This window comes from Tribolium castaneum, chromosome 2, assembly GCF_031307605.1.
Source record: "Tribolium castaneum strain GA2 chromosome 2, icTriCast1.1, whole genome shotgun sequence".
NCBI lineage: Eukaryota > Metazoa > Arthropoda > Insecta > Coleoptera > Tenebrionidae > Tribolium > Tribolium castaneum.
Window position 1 is genome coordinate 4,831,517 of NC_087395.1, and position 14,071 is coordinate 4,845,587.

A 14,071-nucleotide genomic window follows, 5' to 3' on the forward strand; every position below is an offset into this window, starting at 1 on the left:
TTAGAACGCAATTATACAAAAATACCGCTTTATAACTCTATAAAATCAGGATTAGAACTAACGTGTTGCTTTCGCAGTCGTAATAGAAAGTTTAGCACTTTGAAGCTTCAATTAAATGAGCTGGATAGGGTAGCTGAAATGGTGTATAAAATTTTATTACTTAATTTGAACGAACTTTAGGCTTGAATAGATGAACTTTGAAATGAAAAATGCAGTTAATGTAATTACCCATTATCTCTACGTTGTTTCACACAGTTAAATATATCTTACGTTTCAAGTAACAAACACTCGTACTTGCTTTCAGCATTCGCACCTTGACAGGACTAACTTTCGAGAACCTCAACTCTCTTGAAACCTTAAACTTGCAAAACAACAAACTAATGCACATCGGGGAGGACGTGATGGAGCCCATTTTGGACACTTTGCGCGTGGTCGATATTATGGGTAAGTTTTTAGTGTGTCATGATGTGTCTTAAACCTGGTACTTGTAGATAATCCCTTACTGTGCAACTGTGAGCTTCAATGGTACAAGAACTGGCTAAGGAGTTTGAAGGATAAAGACGATGAAATGATGCAGAAGAAGCGAACCGTGTGCATGATGCAACAAGAACACCGGGAGTATAACTTGCAAAATTTGCCTTTGGGAAAAATGAATTGCGTTATAAAGTCGTATGATAATTCGCCGAGCGGTTCTAACCGGATCGGTTACGGTGTTGCGTCGATGGTCATGAGCTTGTGGGCTTGTTTAGTGAGATTCGTTTAATATTAATTATACTTAGCAATGTGTTTTATTTGTAATTATGCAAGTTAGCGTTAGCTAGAATTTTAACGTGGATATTTTATATGTAAAATTAGAGTTTAACCTGTTTTGCATCAATCAATATGAAATTAGAGCATGTACGTTGCTTTACTGATAGACGAGCGTATTTAAGCTTCTTGTTATCAATTTCTTATAGATTTGTGGAGCCGGTCGGAGACACTTCGATTTTCATTGAAGTTGCTTTATGAACATCATGAGTGATTGTGTCTCTTTCTCGATGAAGTCCGGGGTGTCTTTAGGCGGATTCAGCACTTATCCATACATATCAGAACGTTCCTTTTGAAGGAATAGGACTGAGTCTGAATTTTACATCCACCACTAACTCAATTGTCCCAATTAACTATGTGTCTTTTCTCTCTCTATCTCTTGATGTTTGCGTGATGTCTAGCTGTAAGTACCACCGTTTTATTCAGTTTAAAACTCTTGGTTGAACGCACACTAACACAAATATCTCAGTTTTTGATTGGGACGAAAATGGCCTACAAACATATCAAGGTGGAGTAGATCTATCATATCAAAGGTGCCGCATTAATTGTATAAAGAAACTTATTTTTTAACGTGTTTTCATGTACGCTGTAGCATTTTGTGAGACAGGGGAACCTCGTGCGAGGTTTTTTCAAAATGTGATCGTCATGAAAGAAACTTTTATAAGATAAGTGGGAGCCAAAATTGCATGATAGTTCGTAATTATAAGAGATATTTTAATCTAAAACTTGTGAGCTTGATTATCCATATCATTATTGTTAGAAAGTAAAGTAAGAGAATATATTAGTGTATAGCTAGACTAGTTGAACATTTGTCAATGCACTCATCAGTGTGTTCAGCAAAAAAAGGGAGAAATTTCGGAACCGCGATCAAAATCTCTGCTATTACGTACCTACTAGCAACTTAGAACCACACCTCCACCCCGAATAAGGAAAGTTTTGGAACATATCATAGTACTGTCTGCGATATTTTGTAAAATTTGTAGCAGTCGTAACAAATCGCGATCGTGCAGTTGATAAATGGCAAATATTTTTGTGGCAATGTTTTGTGAGCGCTGCTGAGGCGTTTCCAGACCATTTCGAGACATATCCGGTCGAGGTGTTGCAAAACTTCGCGTTCCTATGTAAGCTCAAAACAAACATGCAATATTTTTCTAAAAAAATTTCTAGTGTCAGGTCGTTATCGCATAGAAACGCGAAGAGCAGACCCGGCCCCACCATTTTTTACAATTTTACCGTATTCATGTGTAATATCGTATTAAGCACTGTAATGGAGTACTTGTCTATTCATCATTGAACATGGCTGTTGTGTTTTGTGTCATAATATATTCAAATGATTATATTAAATGTTTCCAAAATGTAATATTCTATGTATATGTGAAAGTCAATAAACAAGTTTATGCTAACGAATCTCTATTTCTTATTCTTATACATATCTCAACTATTTCTCATGACTTTAAAATTTGCTAAAACCCACTAAAAACAAAAACAGATAGATAAAGAGCTGAAAGAAAAAAATAAAGACAGGAAAGGGTAAACACTTTAGGATTTAGGAAAAATGACCAGGCAAAACAAAATTATGATATAAATACAAGAAACTACAGGATGGTCCACGAGTAATAATGTACCTGACATTATTTTTTAAACAACTAACATTACTTTTCTTAGATTTCATGGATAGCAAAATATTTGATTTTAATTATTCAAACAGAGTAATCGTATTTTCATTTTTGACAAATTTAAATTAGTCATATTGACTTTAGTCCAGTTTTAGAATTATATTTGGTCAAACGTAAATAAATTGATTTACATTCAAAATGTTCAAACTTAATCTAAAAGGTATTCACAGATCTGACCACAATTTCCATAGTATGCATCAATTCTTTTTAAGAATGATCCTCTCGCACTAGTAAGTGTTTTAGACGCAATATTCGCACACTCTCCAACAATTCGGTTTTCTAAATGTTTCCGATCAACAATAGGTGCACTATAAAACCTTTTCTTAAGCGCTTCCCACACGAAATAATCAAAAGGCGTCATATCGGGACTTTTAGAGAGTCAAAGAAAGATACACGGAACGTCTTCCTATCCATCTATTTTCATCAATAACTGCAACAACTGTAGCGTCATTTTCAGCTCATGTTGCTACTCTTCTTTTATTTCTTTTAATTCCCGCAGTTTATTTTCAACGTGTTTGAAATCTGTATCACTCAGAGCCCGTTTATTTTGACATTATACGTGTATAAATGTGCATCTACGAAGTATTTTTCAAATATTTTCCATAAATGAGACCCATCGCTAAACATTTTAGTACAAAAGTTTCACTAAAATTAAATACAAACTCAGCAAGGTTTGACACTAGGTTTGACTTTAATTTAAAAAATCAAACCTATATAGTGTCAAATCTTGCTTAGTTTGTAAATGAATTTAGTGAAACTTGTACTAAAATTCTTAACAATGGTTCTCATTTATAGAGAATATTTGAAAAATGCTTCGTATGTTGAAGTGCTGTATGGTCACTATGTTTAATGTAATAAATCAAGTAATTTACTATCAACGTTATCTATGAAATGTAATGTTAGTTGCTTCAAAAATTTTTTCAGGTTCATTATTACTCGTGGACCAGCCTGTATAAGATTTTTGTGCCCTAGACAAGAGAAATAAAAAAAAGACGGGAAAAACTAGAAAACGGAGGCGTCATAAAGGTGTGAAGTAACAATCGAAAAGGAATACAAATGAGAGTAAAAATACGAGAAAAAACGGCTTCAAAAGATTGAAGAGAGAACAGAAGAAGAATGACGAAAGAGATGAGAGAAGATGAATAAAAAAGACGAAAGAGAGAAGGTGTCAAAAAAAATTAGAGCTAGAGACGAAGAAGCCAGAGACAAGAAGGATTAGAGACGAGAAAAAAGAATAGAGAGATATGAAACAAGAAAACGGAAAGACAACAATAAAAAGAAGAATGAAAAAAATGTAAGAAAGGTAAAAAAATACAATAAGGTAGGAGGGTCAAGATCGAAGAGAGCACAAAGAGAATAGAAACGACAGAAGAAATTTAAAACAGAAAAGAAAAAATGGCAGTACAAATAAGGAAGAAAAGAGATGAGAAAGGATGTACGAGAAAGAAGAAAGACAATTAGACACTGTTATAAAATAAATTTAAAATGATTGAAGTAAATTTGGATGTTTAATAACTGTAATTTGAGTGAAGCTTTTTCACTTCTCACATTTACTGAACGCCGACTAGTAAAACGCAGATTTTAATCCGAGATGGTGGAAGCCACCTTTATAGGTATTAATAATGTAGTTGCTTATTCCATAGATACGAACAAGTACAAGTAGTAACTATGGTTATATCATTTAGTTATGGACTGTTTTTTATAATCAATTGTCAGTGTCAAAATCGGGTATAAAAGTAGTTCATATTGCCTTATAAAGAAAAATTGGGAAATTAGATTTACATTACGTACCCGGATTTGGGAGAAGCAAAACATTTATAGTTCATTTTTTTATATAATCAACTGTCAGTGTCAAAATTCTGATAAAGACCAGACTATATCATCCTAAAAGTTCATGTCCAACCACTTTTGAAACTGGCTGTATTCTGTATTTGACATTTTGAACATTAGATTTGACATTTTTGAAAATTGGACGTTAGTGTAAATTCGTTAATCTAAAAGTGGCCTAAAATAACTAAATGTGTTGTTGTACGTGTTTTAAATTGGAGACAACTTAAAAAATTTAGAATTGAATTTGACAGGTAAAAAATTACACCAACCTTAATTCAAAAAAATTACTATTTATGATAATGCCAACCTGGCGGTTCTTAGACAGTTGCTTATAAAAAAAATCGACTATTCGGAAGTAAAATTACCGTTGGGGGCGCCACTGAGCTAGGTCGAAAACAGTAACCATAAATGGCGGGAAAATGTTTATTTGGATATTTTGAGCGTTGTACGAATTTTGGGGTTTCACAATTATTACATTGCCTATGCGGAATGATTATTGCATCTTTGATACAAGAAACTTATGCTGACAAATGAGAGATGACGAGGAAAACACGAATGGTTCACTTTCTTTATTGGAAAATTATTACAAAGACATTGAAAAGCCTACCTTTTGGCATAATTTACGTTTAAATGTATCAGCAGTTGTTAATCTTTATTGTAGTTTTGTAGATTTACCGCAGCATCTCATGATTTTTTCAGTGGAAAATTCTAACCTAAAATTCATAACACTTCACTAATTTATTGGTTTCTTGAGCCAAACTTTGTGTTCGCTGTGATCCATTACTTATAATCTTTAATTAGACAACTGTTTGATAACACTTTGTAATCAAAATTTAAATATTTTTCACTTTTTATCCACTTTCAAGTTCCAACAATAAACACTTTATACCACGAAAAACTACAGAACCAAAGTCAACGCTAGTATTTACCACCACGTACTTTTAAAGTAATTCTTTCTATTGTAAGTAATTAACACTATACACGCAAAATTGTTGAACAATTCATTAAATGTCTGTTAAATGTGGCATTACGAAAATTTCTTTACTGTTTTCGACATAGTTCAAAAGTCATCACCAGAGGGCGTCTAGTTAATTTTATTTCCGAATAGTTGTATACATTTCTTCAATTAAAGCTATAGAACAAAAATTCAATAAAATAAAGTAGCCCTTGGTATTTTTTTTTATTTTATTGGTGATGTTTATTCTATCGGTGAAAAAATTTAACAAAAATTTCTCGATGTATCTATAAGAAATCTATAATCTATAATCTATAAGAGAAAACATTGCATTATACACGTAAAGAAAAGTTAACATTAAGTGAATAACTTTTCTTTACTTGTATAATAATTAATAAACTACTATTTTCTATATTTATGCTTACAAATAAGGATTTTAAAGTTTATAAAAGCTTTGGGAGTGCGTTCAAAAAGTCTTTAGATGAACTTTTGCTGTGAAATTTTGAACATAGGTTAATTTCTTACGATAACTACATACGAAAATACTGGAGTTGAAGAAAATCGCAAATAGAGCGTTTGACACTTCAACAGAATAAAAAGGTAATCTATCAAAGACAATAAAAATCTGTCAATCTAAATTCTACAGCAAGAGTTGATCTAAAGACTTTTTGAACGCACCACAAAATTAATTTCCTAAATTGAGCACTGTTCTCAAACCTTTTATAAATTTTAAAATCTTAATTAGTAAAGAAAAATATTCTTCTCTCAGAGAAAAACATATTTTTTTCCTTTATAAGTGCATCTTTTAATTAAAAAAAAAAACATTTTTTTATTTTTTTTTATTCCCGTTGTCTTCACTTTGGCTTCGTTTTTCTAAGGCGCAGGCGCAGCCTACACCTGCGACCTTGTTACCATCTTGTGTGACTCTTTCTCAATCTTTTTATTTCTGCTCGTATCTCTCGATGGCTGTGGGTCTTTGTTATAAAAATAAATAGGTTTTATGTTCGGTGGTGGTTGAAACTTATGATTCGGAGGAGCAAACTTCGACTTGAACGGTTTGCCCTTGATTTCCCTATTCACCATCTCTAGATTTGGAAGACCCACGGCCACCGAGACATGCGACACTTTTTCCTGGCCTTTTTCTGCTCTTGTTTCCGTTTCTCCTTCTCTGTCTTCCATTTTTTTAGCATCTCCAGCCGTTTCTTCACTCCTGGATCTGCTGGCACACGTCTTTCTTCTTGTTTTTTTCTCTTGGGGACTGGTGTTACGATTGGGGACATGTTCTCGGGAATTCTTCGATTGCCCAAGGCGTCGTCCAAGCGGCTTTCTTTTCTGTGCGTGTTCATTTTTACGACCCACTCTTGCACTGTACCAAACAAGCCACTTTTCTTTTTATAAAGAAGGGAAAGATGGTTTTTCTATATATATTCTGATAAATCCCCCCATTACTTTTTGTAACACTAACTACTCGAAAATGTGTAAATTAAATTGTACTTTTAAGAAAACACACACAACACAAGCGCGTTTTAAATAACATGTAACCGTAATTCACCAAACGACAAACGTTACCATACAATACAAACAATTCACAAAATCAAATTTCTATGACCGTTAATTTAAGCAAGTACTATCAAAATTAGCTAGTCTAATTAGTAAATTCTCTCAAATGAAACAACCCTGTTTATTCAATTTTTAAGCAGACTTTTATTAACATAAAATAAAGAACGATATAAAAAAGAGACCAGGGCAAAAAATGACTACATAAAAGAAAAACAAGAAAATTGGAATCGAAGAACAATTGAACGAGAGAAAAGAGAAAGAAGATAGACAAAAAATGTTTAGCTAACTTAGCGATTACAAGGGCAAGTAGAAAATATTTGGTTTTTTGAACGGTAGAAAAAAAACAACTTGCAATGCAAAGTTTCGGATTAATTTTAAATCTTCCTCAATATTAAATTATGGGTTTTGTTTTAATTTTGCCGTCTCAAAAACTAGAAATTTGCTACTTGTCCCACAAAATATTTTCTACTTCAACTTTCCTGTAATATACAGGCTGACCCAGCAGTGTGTAATCGGTCTATAACATTTTTACTATTTAATATATTACTATTCTGTTTCTATTATCCGATAGATCGACTGAAAGTCCACAAACTAAAAACATTTTTATTATACACAGGGTGTTGTATACAGGGTGGTGAACCAAAGTTATATTTTTTTAAATGGAACACCCTATATTTTTTTGCATAATTCAATTCTACACAAAAAATAATGTAACCTTATATAAACTATTATGGGTCTATCTCTTTTCGTTTCGGAATTATTCAACTTTTCGTTATAAAAAAGACCAATTTTTGAAAAATCACTGCAAAGTCGCTTATGAATATTTTCCGATAAATTTGCAACAGAAAAACTTAGAATACCTTGTAGTTTTAGGAAATAGACGACTTTTAGTTAAAGCACGCAGATAATATACAGGGTGTGTCAAAACGCAAGAAGTTGAATAACTCATTTTTTTCAAATGGAACACCCTGTATTTTATTAAATGTGTCGATATCATTTTTGATAAGCTTTCTAACGGTATGGGGCTTGCATAGCAAATTTAAAATATTTTTCGAGATTTTTCAAAAAAAAAAATTATTACAAGACAATTTGTTAGCCTAGAATCTGATAGTCGAATGGTAATTAATTTTTTGATATGTACTAATATGACTAATTACATTAGTAATCTAATTATTACCTGATACATAAATGACTTTCACTCATCAAGAATTATTATTAAAATAAATAAAAAATATATTTTTAATTTTTTTGAACACTTTAAGAAATATTGGAAATTTGCTATAAAAACCGCATATTAATAGAAAGCTTATGAAAAATGCAATCGACACATGTAAAGAAATACATGGTGTTTCATTAAAAAAATGAGTTATTCTGCTTTTTGCGTTTTGACACAGCCTGTACAAAAAAAACGAAAAAAGATAGACCCATAATAGTTTAAATAAAGTTACATTATTTTTTTGCGTAGATCCAATTATGCAAAAATATATAGGGTGTTTCATTTAAAAAAATTTAACTTTGGTTCACTACCCTGTATACAACATCCTGTGTATAATAAAAACATTTTGAGTTTGTGGACTTTAAGTCGCTCTATCGGATAATGAAAACAAAATCGCAATATTTTAAATAATAAAAAAATTATAAACCGATTACGCACCCCTGGGTCACTCTGTACAAACTAGACGACAACGGACCAATAACTGAAATGTAATTTTTTTAAGAATGTATGATCAAGACACAAATCGGGTATTTAGCAACTAAATTTAACCAGAAAATCAAAGTCGAATTTAAAGTCGTCATCGGAAAAATTGTTTTATTCCACAACCACTGATAATTGTCCCGTGATAACGATGCATTCACATGTTTCTTTTTGTTATTGTTACGTTGCAATTAATATTGGAAGGTTAATTAATAATTAGATAAGAACGAATTATTACAAGACGTGATTTTATTTACACATGGACTCATCAGTCCATCATCATTAACCTGCTCGTTAGTGTAACTTTGCAATAATTACAAGAATTAATAAAGTAATTATTAACAACACCAAACAGAATCAGGAAATTATTATTTATTTATTTATTTATTTTTTTATGTACATGATTAATCATCTCCACCAGTCATAACTTCCATAAATTCTGAAATAAAATTGTTTCAGAAGGGTTATTACTATTTTGAAATAACATACCATCATAGTCAACAGTTCCTGATCCATCAGTATCAATTTCAGCGATGATTCCGTCTAATTCTTCATTACTCAAATTATTGTCTAATTCCTTAAGAATTTCCTTAAGTGTGGAAGTGGTAATGTAACCATTGCCTTTAAATACATAATAATTTGAATCAATACGTAACACTCACAATAAATTAGAAATACCTTCTTTATCGTACAACCGGAAGGCTTCTTTCAATTCTGCTTGCATAGCTTCCGCATCTTCCTCTGCCATAAATCTGGAGGCAAGGGTTATGAATTCTTCAAATTCTAATTCACCGGAACCTAACGAAAACATCATTAATGTATTTTCACTTAACTGGTTTAAATAATTACCATCCTCATCCACTTCTGCAATAATTTCAGCCAACATTTTTTCAGTCGTGTGAACACCCAACATACTCAAGATTGTGCCGACCATGGCAGTGCCAATACTTCCTTTTTTCTCGACATCAAATGTGTCGAAAGCTTTTTGGAGAACTAGTTCAATTGAATCGAAAATTAATTGCAAATTTTTAATAATGAATTTTTAAACTTACGCGCAATTTGGTCCTTGCTAAGATCATCCTGGTAATAGTAAGAAAATTAATCACTCGATAAAAAACACAAAACACAGCTTACCATGTTGTATGGATTGATACTTTAAAGTGACGTGAATGAAATAGCAAACATATGAAAAGCACTCTCTTATAAAAGTTCGCATACTGGGAATAGTGGGGCCGCGTCTAGTTCATGTTTTTTCAGAATACAGCTGCTTCAGTTTTAATTAATCGTAAAATATGGTGCAGGGCTGGATTGTTCAGTTTTGGCCGAATTCCAACAAAGCGACAAGCGTCTTCAAAAATGTGAAAGTAAAAAACAAGCTACATCTCAATTAATAGAGATCGTATTTTCCGAAGAAAAGAAATTTTGTTGAAGCTAAATGAAAAATTTAAGCTGTTTTGTTAAAATGTAAATATTTGACACAATTTTTATTTTTATAAAATTTATAAAATAACTTGTATTAGCGGTTTTAAAACTATAAAAACGCCAATGTTGCATTTTCTCTCAAGATAAACTGTTATAAATTATTCATGCACATCAAAAAAATAATAGATAATGTAATTTATCTTTCAATGAGACATCTAATTACTAAAAACTATTTTAAAATTTTATTAATCTTATTTAAAAAAAAATATTGGGAAAAATGTGATGTTGGCGTTTTGAACCAGCTAATATCTTTTTGTACTCATAGCGTTTAGATAGCTATTTCAAACAGACTTTCCCGCACTGCGATGTTTTTTACTTTGCAACAATTTTGCAATGGCTGCTCCGGTCAAAATAGACATTTCATTTTACAAAAATTTGCATAGAGCTATAAAGTGGTACAGGTTTTGGGACACTATTACAAATAAAATATCAAAAATCCCAATCAATCCAGTGTGATTCAAGGTTAAAGGTCAAATGTACCGGTTTTTACAATTTTTCTTGTAAACGGTAAATGTTATCATTAAAATAGGTCAGACAATTCAGTTGTCTACAAAAAATGTTTTTATACTTTTTTCTCTACGACTCACTGTTACTGAGATATTACCGTCTGAAATATCTAAAATTCTATATCCTATTTCAGTTCATAGTGGAATTGCAATAGCGCATTTGAATTTTTTAAAGTGAAAAATAAAGCACAAATTGAAAGTTTCTGTATAAGAAAACAATTCTGTGTTAAACTAAATCCCAGCGACACACTTTGAGCTAAGAAAACCTACCAGAAACTCTCAATTTGTGCTCCATTTGAAAAATTCAAATGCACGTCTACGCTACCCATATTTGAGACTGTTAATAAATACACGTAATTTTACAACAGTTTGCGTGTGGCTCACTATTTTACACAATGTTTGCAAAGCTATGGTAGATGCAAAGTAGTATTTCGGAATATTATCTTCGTATAGACCGTAATACTATGAGATCATTTAAATTTGTAATTAAAATAGACGGTTTTATGTCGTTGTGATAGAAAAACTAGTATTATGTAGAATACGCTTTCTTTAACTTTTAGAATCGTGATATTTTGGTAATGGTGGTTCGTAGAAAAAAAGTATAAAAACATTTTTTGTCGACCATTGCATGGTGTACAACTTTCGTCTGACTTATTTAAATGATAACATTTACCGTTTACGAGAAAAATTGCAAAAACCAATACTTTTGACTTTAACCTTAACATAGGATTGATTAAGACTTTGGATATTTTATTTGTAATAGCGTATTAAACACCTGTACCAATTTTCAGCTCTATGCGAATTTTTGCAAGCTTACCACTATTTTGATGTCCATTTTGACCGGACTATAGGGACAGTTAATAGGTTGGTATCGCTATCGTTGCGATGGAAACACTTATTTTTTGTACAATTCGGAAATAAAATTAACTAGACGCCCTCTGGTGATGATTTTTGAACTATGTCGAAAACAGTAAAGAAATTTTCGTAATGCCACATTTAACTGACATTTAATGAATTGTTCAACAATTTTGCGTGTATAGTGTTAATTACTTACAATAGAAAGAATTACTTTAAAGGTACGTGGTGGTAAATACTAGCGTTGACTTTGGTTCTGTGGTTTTAAGTGGTATAAAGTGTTTATTGTTGGAATTTGAAAGTGGATAAAAAGTGAAAAAGATTTAAATTTTCATTACAAAGTGTTATCAAACAGTTGTCTGATTAAAGACTATAAGTAATGGATCACAGCGAACATAAACTTGGGCTCAAGAAACCAATAAATTTGTGAAGTTTGTGGATTTTAGGTTAGAATTTTTCCACTGATAAAATCATGAAATACTTCGATAAATCAACAAAACTACAATTAAGATTAACAACTGCTAATACACTTAAACGTAAATTATGCCAAAAGGTAGGCTTTTCAATGTCTTTGTAATAATTTTCCAATAAAGAAAGTGAACCAAACAGTCATTCGTTATTCGTGTTTTCCTCGTCATCTCTAATTTGTCAACATTCGTTTCTTCCATCAAAGATACAATAGTCATTCCGCATAGGCAATACAATAATTGTGAAGGCTCAAAATTCGTACAACGCTCAAAATATCCGAATAAACATTTTCCCGCCATTTATGTTTACTGTTTTCGACCTAGCTCAGTGGCGCCCCCAACGGTAACTTTACCTCCGAATAAGTGATAGTCCTTGTCAAATTTTTGATTGCTTGTTCTGTTACCAATCCGTTAGCAAAAAACACTAAATTATAAAAAATATTAATTTTTAACAATTTTATGAAGAATTCGTTAAAAAAAATGTACCTAACTATTTTGAACTCACTACCGTCGAAATGACATTTCGCGAACACAGCAGTTAACCGCGAATGTAGATTTCTCGCTATAGTGCGAGAATTTTGATTTGGCGCATTAGTGCTTAAAATGTGCAAAAAACATTTTCGAGCGTTGTAAAAATAAATTAAGTTTGTAATTATAAAATCTGGTACCTAAATAGTACCTAAATTAAAAAACAAGTTTCATAAGACCAGTCTTGAACACGAATTACATTTCAAAAAAAGAATGAGTGCTTCAAGGTCTTATGAAACGAGTTTTTTGTATTATTTTTTTTGTAATTTGCCCCTTTTTGACGTTTTTAAGTAAAAATTTAGAAATTTTTGTAACGATTGGCAATGTCTCAATTTATAAAGTAAAAAATTGATTTCAAATTTTTGTTTTATCCAAATTCTGACAAAAAACACGTGTATGGATGATAAAAAAGATAATTTTGCAAGAACGTTCTTTGAAATTTGTGGAATTGGTAAAAATACAATCGTGAATTTGTTTCCTACGAAACTGAAAATTTTCCCAAAATGTTCCGTCAAATAATGAGTATTAAAATAAGACATCGCTCTTGATGACGTTGCGTGCTTTAATATGCCGGTTTCCGGTGTCCGCTCAGTACTTTAACTAAGGTGCCACAGCGGACACCGGTGTTCACCAAATACTTTGCTTGTTTACACTAAGTAGACACATGTTCTTTCCTCATATGACACACTAATGCCTGCAGTGGCATACTGTGAATCACATCTTAGGTATTAATTGACGCTGCAGCTTTAATTTGCTTGTAAAATCAAGTGACCGCTTGGAGTGTCCGCTTTAGCGTGTTAGCTTGATAAGGCATTATTAATATAATGTACTGCGTCACAGCGGACACAATATTATATATACACAAAAAAGCATGTGTCTGCTGCTTTAGATATGCTACAAGGAACTGTTGGACTCAATGCATTCAGTTTATTATAAGTTTTATTTAAATTATCTATATCTACAGCGTGCTCAAAAACTGAAGCACCAACTCAATGGTGTGTGGTAGAGAAGTGGTTACATATAATGGTAAAAATAGTTAAAAAATCTTTGTATTAAAGTTATTGATAAATAACTAATTTTAGGTAAATGATATGTGGCAACGTTGTCTAACAGTCATGATCGCAATAGAATTTGAGCAACAATAAAAATAAATTATTTTTGAAACGGTTTCCTAGGAAATAATTCCCAGTGTTGGCACATCTACACATTGTGAATTTTTGGATGAATTTTAATTTTTTTAAATTAAAAAAACTACTAAAATCTGATAGTAAATTTTAAAATAATTATTCATCGTTTTGTTACGGAACGATTACCTGGTATGAAACATAGAAATATAAAAAAATAATGAAAACTAAAGAAGTTAACACAATAAGTTTGTAGCTCCAGATTTTTTAAAATATAACTTTAGGAATTTTTTTAACATTTTTCCCGTAATCTGCACTTGCTTCTCAATAACGTACCACTGAGTTAGTGCGCCAGTTTTTGAGCACCCTGTATATTAAATCATCTATTTATTAATATTATATTGAACAAAACTGTAATTTAATTTTCAACGTTGGAGACGGAGACGCAAATGGAGCATCTAAAGATGACTTTAAACACTTCAGTGACCCTCATTTCCTCTAGTGAAGTGTTGGATCTAATAAATTCAATTATTGTCAGTTTTTTAAATCACAAGACACTCTGTTTTAAGGCACTTTTTTTAAATG

General features: G+C 31.6%; 2 protein-coding genes across 3 annotated transcripts in view; one reads left to right on the forward strand and one right to left on the reverse strand.

Moving 5' to 3' along the window:
* Nucleotides 1-2,214, forward strand: part of LOC659033 (uncharacterized protein) — a 78,344-nt gene extending 76,130 nt beyond the window's left edge. For both annotated transcript variants that reach the window (XM_015983068.2, XM_015983069.2), the window contains exons 7-8: nt 305-444; nt 492-2,214. In XM_015983068.2, coding sequence (XP_015838554.1) covers nt 305-444; nt 492-763 — 412 coding nt within the window. In that variant the 3' untranslated portion in view covers nt 764-2,214. The remainder of the gene's footprint in view (nt 1-304; nt 445-491) is intronic.
* A 6,664-nt stretch (nt 2,215-8,878) lies between these two features.
* TpnC41C (Troponin C at 41C) lies at nt 8,879-9,796 on the reverse strand. The gene is made up of 6 exons (XM_008192570.2): nt 9,659-9,796; nt 9,577-9,604; nt 9,374-9,517; nt 9,203-9,322; nt 9,014-9,145; nt 8,879-8,963 (listed from the first exon to the last, which is right to left on the reverse strand). The coding sequence occupies exons 1-6, from the start codon at nt 9,659-9,661 to the stop codon at nt 8,929-8,931; spliced, it is 462 nt and encodes a 153-aa protein (XP_008190792.1). The 5' UTR covers nt 9,662-9,796; the 3' UTR covers nt 8,879-8,928.
* Between the last annotated feature and the right edge of the window lie 4,275 nt (nt 9,797-14,071).

Coding starts and splice junctions, on each gene's coding strand:
- TpnC41C (XM_008192570.2), bottom strand. Junction 9,146..9,202: donor CCGGTTGTACGATAAAGAAG/GTATTTCTAATT, acceptor ATGTATTTAAAG/GCAATGGTTACATTACCACT. Junction 8,964..9,013: donor AGGAACTGTTGACTATGATG/GTATGTTATTTC, acceptor ATTTTATTTCAG/AATTTATGGAAGTTATGACT.